The sequence below is a fragment of the Pristiophorus japonicus genome, unplaced genomic scaffold, assembly GCF_044704955.1.
Source record: "Pristiophorus japonicus isolate sPriJap1 unplaced genomic scaffold, sPriJap1.hap1 HAP1_SCAFFOLD_649, whole genome shotgun sequence".
Classification (NCBI taxonomy): Eukaryota; Metazoa; Chordata; class Chondrichthyes; family Pristiophoridae; genus Pristiophorus; species Pristiophorus japonicus.
The window spans coordinates 135,465-147,964 of NW_027254561.1; the positions used below are offsets into that span (position 1 = coordinate 135,465).

Genomic DNA, 12,500 nt, shown 5'->3' on the forward strand with positions numbered 1-12,500 from the left:
GCAACGATAGCTGAATGAGGGGAGAAATTGGTTTGTTATGGCCGGCTCCCCGTGTATTTCCTGGCGCTGCAAAAGATCACGTCTGTATTAGCCCAGAGGGGACAAAATCCGCAGTGTGACTCTGGGGAGGTACCAGCGGATTGGAGAGCAGCTAATGTCACGCCTCTGTTTAAAACAGGGGGCAGACAAAAGGCAGGTAACTATAGGCCCGGTTAGTTTAACATCTGTAGTGGGGAAAATGCTTGAAACGATCATTAAGGAAGAAATAGCGGGACATCGAGATAGGAATAGTACCATCAAGCAGACGCAACATGGATTCATGAAGGGGAAATCATGTTTAACTAACTTCCTGGAATTCTTTGAGGATATCACGAGCATGGTGGAGAGAGGTGTACCGATGGATGTGGTGTATTTAGATTTCCAAAAGGCATTCGATAAGGTGCCACACAAAAGGTCACTGCAGAAGATAGAGGTACGCGGAGTCAGAGGAAATGTATTGGCATGGATCGGGAATTGGCTGGCCAACAGAAAGCAGAGAGTCGGGATAAATGGGTCCTTTTCCGGTTGGAAATCGGTGGTTAGTGGTGTGCCACAGGGATTGGTGCGGAGACCACAACTGTTTACAATATACATCGATGACCTGGAAGAGGGGACAGAGTGTAGTGTAACAACATTTGCAGATGGCACAAAGATTAGTGGGAAAGCGGGTTGTGTAGAGGACACAGAGAGGCTGCAGAGTGATTTGGATAGGTTAGGTGAGTGGGCTAATGCATGGCAGATGAAGTATAATGTGGATAAATGTGAGGTTATCCACTTTGGTGGTAAAAACAGAGAGACAGACTATTATCTGAATGGTGACAGATTAGGAAAAGGGGAGATGCAATGAGACCTGGGTGTCATGGTACATCAGTCATTGAAGGTTGGCCATGTAGGTACAGCAGGCGGTTAAGAAAGCAAATGGCATGTTGGCCTTCATAGCGAGGGGATTTGAGTACAGGGGCAGGGAGGTGTTGCTACAGTTGTACAGGGCCTTGGTGAGGCCACACCTGGAGTATTGTGTACAGTTTTGGTCTCCTAACTTGAGGAAGGACATTCTTGCAATTGAGGGAGTGCAGCGAAGGTTCACCAGACTGATTCCCGGGATGGCGGGACTGACCTATCAAGAAAGATTGGATCAACTGGGCTTGTATTCACTGGAGTTCAGAAGAATGAGAGGGGACCTCATAGAAACGTTTAAAATTCTGACGGGACTGGACAGGTTAGATGCAGGAAGAATGTTCCCAATGTTGGGGAAGTCCAGAACCAGGGGTCACACAGTCTAAGGATAAGGGGTAAGCCATTTAGGACCGAGATGAGGAGGAACTTCTTCACCCAGAGAGTGGTGAACCTGTGGAATTCTCTACCACAGAAAGTTGTTGGGACCAATTCACTAAATATATTCAAAAGGGAGTTAGATGAAGTCCTTACTACTCGGGGGATCAAGGGGTATGGCGAGAAAGCAGGAATGGAGTACTGAAGTTTCATGTTCAGCCATGAACTCATTGAATGGCGGTTCAGGCTAGAAGGGCCGAATGGCCTGCTCCTGCACCTATTTTCTATGTTTCTCTGAATACAATGTCGGAAAGTGTGAGGTCATCCACCTTGGGGGAAAAAAAAAAAAACAGTAAAAGGGAATATTATTTGAATGGGGAGAAATTACAACATGCTGAGGTGCAGAGGGACCTGGGGGTCCTTGTGCATGAAACTCTTTTAGAGTTTATCTGTAAAACAGAAAACATTAAACCGTGCCACCCGCCCTGGATGACACAGCAGACATTTACAAGGCTCCCTTTTTTTTTTTGTTTTTTTTTTGGGGCGCTAAAATCAAATTTTCCCCAGTGCCCCCTATAAAAGGGAAGGGGGGACACTAAAAGCACCGGCAATTAAAACAAATTAAACTTTAAAACGTAAAATCAAATTAAAATTTGGTTGCCGGGCGTGATGATGCACTCCAGTCCCTCCGGTGCCCACCTCTCGCGGAAGGCCGCGAGCGTACCGGTGGACATCGCGTGCTCCATCTCCAAGGACACCCTGGACCGGATGTACGCGCGGAAGAGAGGCAGGCAGTCAGGTTGAACGACCCCCTCGACTGCCCGCTGCCTGGACCGGCTGATGGCACCCTTGGCCGTGCCCAGGAGCAGTCCTACGAGGGAGGCCCTCTGACCTACCCGCTCCCCTCCGCACAGGGTGCCCAAAGATCAGGAGAGTGGGACTGAAGTGCAGCCAGAATTTCAGGAGCAGCCCCTTCAAATAATAAAACAGGGGCTGCAACCTCGTGCACTCAATAAAAACATGGAACACGGACTCCTCCAGACCGCAGAAATTGCAGGCGGCCTGGGAGTCCGTGAACCGGCTTAAAAATTTATTGCACGGCACTGCTCCGTGCACCACCCTCCAGGCCAAGTCCCCGATGAACAGTGGGAGGACCCCTGCGTAGAGTGCCCTCCATCGGGGACCCCCGCCTCCTCCGGACGGCAAGATGGTACGCCATGGCGTGTCCGGACGGCCGGCGAGGATGGCAAAGTTGAGGGTGTGCAGGAGCAGCCCGTACAGGAAACCCCTCCGCGCGGAACTGAAAGGCACGGAGGGGATTTCCCCGAGGCGGCTCAAGTTGTGAGGCGCCGGCCCCCGAGGGAGGTTCCGGGGTTTGGCGCCGATGAGGAATTCCGTCCGGACGGGGGTCAGTTCGGACGGGATCTCCCCACGTGCTTGAGCCTCCTCGATGCACCTAACGGAGTCAGGGCCCAGAGCTGTTTTTAGCGACTCGATGGCATCGGCCGCGTGGCGGATGTTGGCTGAATTTAGGCGCCGCGCCAGCGGGTCTGGCGCCATCCAGCCCGCTCCTCCGCCATCGAGCAGGTCCCTGACCCTGGTCACCTCACCAGCCACAGCCCTCTCTTCCGACGGCCACATAAAGCCTCGGCCGTGGAGGTACGGATTCCCGAGCAGCGGCTCCTGCAGGACGGCCGCCACTCCAGCCGGCGGAGAGCTGCGCTTGGTGGAGACTTTGTTCCAGACCCTGATGAGTTCCCTGTAAAAGACAGGCAGCTCCCGGAGGGCGGTCCTGGCACCCCCCAAGTTCACAAACAGGAGCTGCGTGTCGTAATTGAGGTCGCGCTGCTGGCGGAAGAAATACCTCGCCAGAGCGCACCACCTAGGAGGGGGCTCGACGTAAAGGTATCTCTGCAGGGTCTGAAGACGGAAAGTCGCGAGCTGGGCGCTGACGTACACCAACGACTGACCGCCCTCCTCAAGCGGGAGACTCAAGACCGCGGCAGAGACCCAGTGCTTCCTGTTGTTCCAGAAGAAGTCCACCAGCTTCTTCTGTATCTTGGCGACAAACGCAGGGGGAGGGGTCAAAGTGACCAGCCGGTACCACAGCATTGCGGCCACCAGCTGGTTTATGACTAGCGCTCGACCCCTGTAGGACAGCACTCGGAGCAGTCCTGTCCAGCGCCCTAGGCGATCGGCGACCTTGGCCTCCAGCTCCTGCCAGTTCGCCGGCCAGGCTTCCTCGTCGGGGCTAAGGTAGACTCCCAGATAGAGGAGATGGGTCGTGCTCCAGGCAAAAGGCCTGAGCTCCTCCGGCAGGGAGTCCACCCGCCACTGACCCACCAGGAGTCCGGAACATTTCTCCCAGTTGATCCTGGCGGAGGACGCGGCCGAGTAAATCTCCTGGCACTCACGCATACTCCGCAGGTCAGCGGGATCCTCCACCGCGAGGAGCACGTCATCGGCGTAAGCCGAGAGGACGACCTCCACGCCCGGCCCTTGCAGAGCCAGTCCCGTCAACCTCGTCCGCAAGAGGCGCAGGAAAGGCTCCACGCAAACGGCGTATAACTGGCCGGACATGGTGCACCCCTCTCCTAAAGCGAAGGGGCGCCGTCAAGGACCCCGTTAACCTTAATCAGACACTCCGCGGCGGCGTACAAAGGTCGGATCCGGGCGACGAAATGCGTCCCGAACCCGAAAGCGCGCAGAGTTCCGAGCAGATAGTCGTGATCCACCGTGTCGAACGCCTTCTCTTGGTCGAGGGATAGGAAGGCGACCGACAGACCAGCCTCCTGGGAACAATGGATGAGGTCCCGGACCAAAGTTAGTTTTCAGGTGCAGCAGGTAATCAGGAAGGCGAATGGGATGTTGGCCTTCATTGCGAGAGGGATGGAGTCCAAAAGCAGGGAGGTCCTGCTGCAACTGTACAGGGTATTGGTGAGGCCGCACCTGGAGTACTGCGTGCAGTTTTGGTCACCTTACTTAAGGAAGGATATACTAGCTTTGGAGGGGGTACAGAGACGATTCACTCGGCTGATTCCGGAGATGAGGGGGTTACCTTATGTTGATAGATTGAGTAGACTGGGTCTTTACTCGTTGGAGTTCAGAAGGATGAGGGGTGATCTTATCGAAACATTTAAAATAATGAAAGGGATAGACAAGATCGAGGCAGCGAGGTTGTTCCCACTGGTCGGGGAGACTAGAACTAGGGGGCACAGCCTCAAAATACGGGGGAGCCCATTTAAAACCGAGTTGAGAAGGAATTTCTTCTCCCAGAGGGTTGTGAATCTGTGGAATTCTCTGCCCAAGGAAGCAGTTGAGGCCTAGCTCATTGAATGTATTCAAGTCACAGATAGATAGATGTTTAACCAATAAGGGAATTAAGGGTTACGGGGAGAGGACGGGTAAGTGGAGCTGAGTCCACGGCCAGATCAGCCATGGTCTTGTTGAATGGCGGAGAGGCTCGAGGGGCTAGATGGCCTACTCCTGTTCCTAATTCTTATGTTCGACACCTTTCCCAGTGGCTGATAGCAGGGAGATTCCTCTGCATTTGCCGCAGTCAGAATTGTCCCCTTTTTTATTTAAATACGCCCCCCCCCCCCCCCGAGTCATCACGCTCCATGTGACCCTGGACAACGTAGACCATTTCCCAGACCTCGGGAGCCTCTCATCAACAAGGGCAGACATTGACGATGAGATCCAACACCGCCTCCAGTGCGTCAGTGCAGCCTTCGGGCGCCTGAGGACCAGGCCCTCAAATCTACCACCCAGCTCATGGTCTACAGGGCTGCAGTAATACCCACCTCCTGTATAGCTCAGATACATGGACCATGTACAGTAGGTATCTCACCCCCAGCACCCAGCTCATGGTCTACAGGGCTGCAGTAATACCCACCTCCTGTATAGCTCAGATACATGGACCATGTACAGTAGGTATCTCACCCCCAGCTCATGGTCTACAGGGCTGTAGTAATACCCACCCTCCTGTATAGCTCAGAGACATGGACCATGTACAGTAGGTACCTCACCCCCAGCTCATGGTCTACAGGGCTGTAGTAATACCCACCCTCCTGTATAGCTCAGATACATGGACCATGTACAGTAGGTATCTCACCCCCAGCACCCAGCTCATGGTCTACAGGGCTGTAGTAATACCCACCCTCCTGTATAGCTCAGATACATGGACCATGTACAGTAGGTACCTCACCCCCAGCTCATGGTCTACAGGGCTGTAGTAATACCCACCTCCTGTATGGCTCAGATACATGGACCATGTACAGTAGGTATCTCACCCCCAGCACCCAGCTCATGGTCTACAGGACTGTAGTAATACCCACCCTCCTGTATAGCTCAGATACATGGACCATGTACAGTAGGTATCTCACCCCCAGCACCCAGCTCATGGTCTACAGGGCTGTAGTAATACCCGCCCTCCTGTATGGCTCAGAGACATGGACCATGTACAATAGGTATCTCACCCCCAGCACCCAGCTCATGGTCTACAGGACTGTAGTAATACCCACCCTCCTGTATAGCTCAGATACATGGACCATGTACAGTAGGTATCTCACCCCCAGCACCCAGCTCATGGTCTACAGGACTGTAGTGATACCCGCCCTCCTGTATGGCTCAGATACATGGACCATGTACAGTAGGTACCTCACCCCCAGCACCCAGCTCATGGTCTACAGGGCTGTAGTAATACCCACCCTCCTGTATAGCTCAGATACATGGACCGTGTACAGTCGGTATCTCACCCCCAGCACCCAGCTCATGGTCTACAGGACTGTAGTAATACCCACCCTCCTGTATGGCTCAGAGACATGGACCATGTACAGTAGGTATCTCACCCCCAGCTCATGGTCTACAGGGCTGTAGTAATACCCACCCTCCTGTATAGCTCAGATACATGGACCATGTACAGTAGGTATCTCACCCCCAGTACCCAGCTCATGGTCTACAGGGCTGTAGTAATACCCACCCTCCTGTATAGCTCAGAGACATGGACCATGTACAGTAGGTATCTCACCCCCAGCTCATGGTCTACAGGGCTGTAGTAATACCCACCCTCCTGTATAGCTCAGATACATGGACCATGTACAGTAGGTATCTCAACCCCCAGCACCCAGCTCATGGTCTACAGGGCTGTAGTAATACCCACCTCCTGTATAGCTCAGATACATGGACCATGTACAGTAGGTATCTCACCCCCAGCACCCAGCTCATGGTCTACAGGGCTGTAGTAATACCCACCCTCCTGTATGGCTCAGATACATGGACCATGTACAGTAGACACCTCAAGTCGCTGGAGAAATACCACCAACGCTGTCTCCGCAAGATCCTGCAAATCCCCCGGGAGGACAGACGCACCAACGTTAGCGTCCTCGACCAGGCCCGACATCCCCAGCATCGAAGCACTGACCACACTCGACCAGCTCCGCTGGGCAGGGCCACATGTGCAGCAGAGCCAGCCACGGTGCCATGAACTTGGCTGCTGCTGCCCTCCCCTGATGAGTCATCCCCCCCCCCCAACAGTACTCAAATCGGTGTATCAGTTTTGCAGGGGATGACCGCAGGGGACCCCTGCACTACCTTCCTTGCACTGCTCTTCCTGTTGGTCACCCATTTACTCTCTGGCTGTGTACCCTTGACCTGCGGTAAGACCAACTCACTAAACGTGCTATTCACGTCATTCTCAGCATCGTGGATGCTCCAGAGTGAATCCACCCGCAGCTCCAGCGCCGCAATGCGGTCTGTCAGGAGCTGCAGGCGGACACACTTCCCGCACACGTAGTCGTCAGAGACAGCGGAAGCGTCCCTGACTTCCCACATAGTACAGGAGGAGTATAACACGTGTCCGAGCTGTCCTGTCATGACTTAACCCTTAGATTAACTGAATTTGGCAACAAGCTTAACGGTTACTGACTGATGAAGAAAAAGAAAAAACTACTTACCAATCACCATTCACTTAGATATGTGAAGAGAAAAAGATTAGTGAAGACAAATGTAGGTCCCTTGCAGTCGGACTCAGGTGAATTTATAATGGGGGAACAAAGAAATGGCGGACCAGTTGAACAAATACTTTGGTTCTGTCTTCACGAAGGAAGACACAAATAACCTTCCGGAAATACTAGGGGACCGAGGGTCTAGTGAGAAGGAGGAACTGAAGGAAATCCTTATTAGGCGGGAAACTGTGTTAAGGAAATTGATGGAATTGAAGGCTGATAAATCTCCGGGGCCTGACCGTTAAGCACTCTGGGATGCAGACTAAGTGGCCCTAGAAATAGTGGATGCATTGGTGGTCATTTTCCAACAGTCTCTTGACTCTGGATCAGTTCCTATGGACTGGAGGGTAGCTAATGTAACACCACTGTTTAAACAGGGAGGGAGAGAGAAAACAGGTAATTATAGACCGGTTAGCCTGACATCAGTAGTGGGGAAAATGTTGGAATCAATTATTAAAGATGGAATAGCAGCACATTTGGAAAGCAGGGACAGGATCGATCCAAGTCAGCATGGATTTATGAAAGGGAAATCATGCTTGACAAATCTTCTGGAATTTTTTGAGGATGTAACCAGTAGAGTGGACAAGGGAGAACCAGTGGGTGTGGTGTATTTGGATTTTAAAAGACTTTTGACAAGGTCCCACACAAGAGATTGGTGTGCAAAATCAAAGCACATGGTATTGGGGGTAATGTACTGACGTGGATAGAGAACTGGTTGGCAGACAGGAAGCAGAGAGTCGGGGTAAACGGGTCCTTTTCAGAATGGCAGGCAGTGACTAGTGGAGTGCTGCAGGGCTCAGTGCTGGGACCCCAGCTATTTACAATGTACATTAATGATTTAGATGAAGGAATTGAGTGTAATGTCTCCAAGTTTGCAGATGACACTAAGCTGGGTGGCGGTGTGAGCTGTGAGGGGGATGCTAAGAGGCTGCAGAGTGACTTGGACAGGTTAGGTGAGTGGGGCAAATGCATGGCAGATGCAGTATAATGTGGATAAATGTGAGGTTATCCACTTTGGTGGTAAAAACAGAGAGACAGACTATTATCTGAATGGTGACAGATTAGGAAAAGGGGAGATGCAACGAGACCTGGGTGTCATGGTACATCAGTCATTGAAGGTTGGCATGCAGGTACAGCAGGCGGTGAAGGCAAATGGTATGTTGGCCTTCATAGCGAGGGGATTTGAGTATAGGAGCAGGGAGGTCTGACTGCAGTTGTACAGGGCCTTGGTGAGGCCACACCTGGAATATTGTGTTCAGTTTTGGTCTCCTAATCTGCGGAAGGACGTTCTTGCTATTGAGGGAGTGCAGCGAAGGTTCACCAGACTAATTCCCGGGATGGCAGGACTGACATATGAGGAGAGACTGGATCGACTGGGCCTGTATTGACTGGAGTTTAGAAGGATGAGAGGGGATCTCATAGAAACATATAAAATTCTGACGGGTTTGGACAGGTTAGATGCAGGAAGAATGTTCCCAATGTTGGGGAAGTCCAGAACCAGGGGTCACACAGTCTGAGGATAAGGGGGAAGCCATTTAGGACCGAGATGAGGAGAAACTTCTTCACCCAGAGAGTGGTGAACCTGTGGAATTCCCTGCCGCAGAGAGTTGTTGGGGCCAGTTCATTGGATATATTCCAGAGGGAGTTAGATGTGGCCCTTACGGCTAAAGGGATCGAGGGGTATGGAGAGAAAGCAGGAAAGGGGAACTGAGGGAATGATCAGCCATGAACTCATTGAATGGTGGTGCAGGCTCGAAGGGCCGAATGGCCTACTCCTGCACATATTTTCTATGAGAGTCTCGTAGATACATAGAAACAAAGCAAGCGCTCTACTCGGAACTCCTTCACGGGCAAACGAGCCAAAGGTGGGCCAGAGGGAACGTTACAGGGACCACCCTCAAAGACCTCCCTGATATAAAGTGCAACATCCCCCACCCACACCTGGGAGTCCCTGGGCCCAAAGACCAGTCCGCCCGGAATGGAGGGAGTGCATCCGGGAGGGCGCTGAGCACCTCGAGTCTCGTCGCCTGAGAGCGTGCAGAGACCAAGCGCAGGCAGCGGAAGGAGCGTGCGGCAAACCAGTCCCACCCTCCCCTTCCCTCAACCACTGTCTGTCCCACCTGTGACAGAGACTGTGGTTCCTGTATTGGACTGTTCAGTCACCTGAGGACTCACTTTTAGAGTAACAGGCTCGAGGGGCTGAATGGGCCTCCTGTTCCTGTGTAACAGGCTCGAGGGGCTGAATGGGCCTCCTGTTCCTGTGTAACACGCTCGAGGGGCTGAATGGGCCTCCTGTTCCTGTGTAACACGCTCGAGGGGCTGAATGGGCCTCCTGTTCCTGTGTAACACGCTCGAGGGGCTGAATGGGCCTCCTCCTGTTCCTGTGTAACAGGCTCGAGGGGCTGAATGGGCCTCCTCCTGTTCCTGTGTTACAGGCTCGAGGGGCTGAATGGGCCTCCTTCTGTTCCTGTGTAACAGGCTCGAGGGACTGAATGGGCCTCCTCCTGTTCCTGTGTAACAGGCTCGAGGGACTGAATGGGCCTCCTTCTGTTCCTGTGTAACAGGCTCGAGGGACTGAATGGGCCTCCTCCTGTTCCTGTGTAACAGGCTCGAGGGACTGAATGGGCCTCCTTCTGTTCCTGTGTAACAGGATCGAGGGACTGAATGGGCCTCCTCCTGTTCCTGTGTAACAGGCTCGAGGGACTGAATGGGCCTCCTCCTGTTCCTGTGTAACAGGCTCGAGGGACTGAATGGGCCTCCTCCTGTTCCTGTGCAACACACTCGAGGGGCTGAATGGGCCTCTTCCTGTTCCTGTGTAACAGGCTCGAGGGGCTGAATGGGCCTCTTCCTGTTCCTGTGTAACAGGCTCGAGGGGCTGAATGGGCCTCCTCCTGTTCCTGTGTAACAGGCTCGAGGGGCTGAATGGGCCTCCTCCTGTTCCTGTGTAACAGGCTCGAGGGGCTGAATGGGCCTCCTGTTCCTGTGTAACAGGCTCGAGGGGCTGAATGGGCCTCCTCCTGTTCCTGTGTAACAGGCTCGAGGGACTGAATGGGCCTCCTGTTCCTGTGTAACAGGCTCGAGGGACTGAATGGGCCTCCTCCTGTTCCTGTGTAACAGGCTCGAGGGGCTGAATGGGCCTCCTGTTCCTGTGTAACAGGCTCGAGGGACTGAATGGGCCTCCTCCTGTTCCTGTATAACACACTCGAGGGTCTGAATGGGCCTCCTCCTGTTCCTGTGTCCCTGCGGATGTAGAAAAACTCACTCAACAGCCCACACCTTGCCTGAATTTTCAGGTTGAAGAATGAAGGCGGGGGCAGTAACTTGGGAGGGGATATTGGGGTGTGGAAGGAAGGGGTACGACGAGACAATTCAGATACTTTTCCTGACCTCCCTCGTCCCCACTCACCAATCGCAAATCTTCTTGACCTTCTGGCCAATCTGCTCGCCCCAGTAGGAGATGAGGAACGCCATGGGTTTGATCATCTCGCCCTGCAATGGGTAAAGGAGGCAGGGTCAGTGTGGGGCAGGGGGAGTATTAATACTCCGCAGTAACAGAGTCTCCCCCGTTAATACTCCCCAGTAACAGTGTCTCCCCCGTTAATACTCCCCAGTAACAGCGTCTCCCCCGCTAATAATCCCCAGTAACAGAGTCTCCCCCGTTAATACTCCCAAGTAACAGTGTCTCCCCCGTTAATACTCCCCAGTAACAGTGTCTCCCCCGTTAATACTCCCCAGTAACAGTGTCTCCCCCGTTAATACTCCCCAGTAACAGTGTCTCCCCCGTTAATACTCCCCAGTAACAGTGTCTCCCCCCCCGTTAATACTCCCCAGTAACAGTGTCTCCCCCCCGTTAATACTCCCCAGTAACAGTGTCTCCCCCGTTAATACTCCCCAGTAACAGAGTCTCCCCCGTTAATACTCCCCAGTAACAGTGTCTCCCCCGTTAATACTCCCCAGTAACAGTGTCTCCCCCCCGTTAATACTCCCCAGTAACAGTGTCTCCCCCATTAATACTCCCCAGTAACAGTGTCTCCCCTGTTAATACTCCCCAGTGTCTCCCCCGTTAATGCTCCCCAGTAACAGTGTCTCCCCCGTTAATACTCCCCAGTAACAGTGTCTCCCCCGTTAATACTCCCCAGTAACAGTGTCTCCCACGTTAATACTCCCCAGTAACAGAGTCTCCCCAGTAACAGAGTCTCCCCCGTTAATACTCCCCAGTAACAGTGTCTCCCCCGTTAATACTCCCCAGTAACAGTGTCTCTCCCGTTAATACTCCCCAGTAACAGTGTCTCTCCCGTTAATACTCCCCAGTAACAGTGTCTCCCCCGTTAATACTCCCCAGTAAGTGTCTCCCCAGTAACAGAGTCTCCCCCGCTAATACTCCCCAGTAACAGAGTCTCCCCCGTTAATACTCCCCAGTAACAGAGTCTCCCCCGCTAATACTCCCCAGTAACAGTGTCTCTCCCGGTAATACTCCCCAGTAACAGTGTCTCTCCCGTTAATACTCCCCAGTAACAGTGTCTCCCCCGTTAATACTCCACAGTAACAGTGTCTCCCCCATTAATACTCCCCAGTAACAGTGTCTCCCCCGTTAATACTCCCCAGTAACAGTGTCTCTCCCGTTAATACTCCCCAGTAACAGTGTCTCCCCCCGTTAATGCTCCCCAGTAACAGTGTCTCCCCCGTTAATACTCCCCAGTAACAGTGTCTCCCCCGTTAATGCTCCCCAGTAACAGTGTCTCCCACGTTAATACTCCCCAGTAACAGTGTCTCTCCCGTTAATACTCCCCAGTAACAGTGTCTCCCCCCGCTAATACTCCTCAGTAACAGTGTCTCTCCCGTTAATACTCCCCAGTAACAGTGTCTCTCCCGTTAATACTCCCCAGTAACAGTGTCTCCCCCCCGCTAATACTCCCCAGTAACAGTGTCTCTCCCGTTAATACTCCCCAGTAACAGTGTCTCCCCCCGTTAATACTCCCCAGTAACAGTGTCTCCCCCCGTTAATGCTCCCCAGTAACAGTGTCTCCCACGTTAATGCTCCCCAGTAACAGTGTCTCCCCGTTAATACTCCCCAGTAACAGGACCAGTCGGCTCCCTCAACCACTTTAAATGTCTCCTCCCTCCGCATTTCTCTTTACCTCTCTTTTCCCCCCCCTCCTCTCTCTTCTCTTCTCTTCTCTCCTC

General features: G+C 52.9%; 1 protein-coding gene across 1 annotated transcript in view; it reads right to left on the bottom strand.

The window, feature by feature from the left end:
• Window positions 1-10,800, bottom strand: part of LOC139255860 (V-type proton ATPase 116 kDa subunit a 2-like) — a gene marked incomplete at its 3' end in the record, with an annotated part of 18,170 nt that extends 7,370 nt beyond the window's left edge. Inside the window, exons 1-2 of the mRNA XM_070874032.1 lie at window positions 10,723-10,800; window positions 1-10 (exon numbers count right to left, since the gene is read on the bottom strand). The exon at window positions 1-10 is cut by the window's left edge and continues 84 nt beyond it. Of these exons, the coding sequence (XP_070730133.1) occupies window positions 1-10; window positions 10,723-10,799 (87 nt within the window). The remainder of the gene's footprint in view (window positions 11-10,722) is intronic.
• Window positions 10,801-12,500: the final 1,700 nt, after the last annotated feature.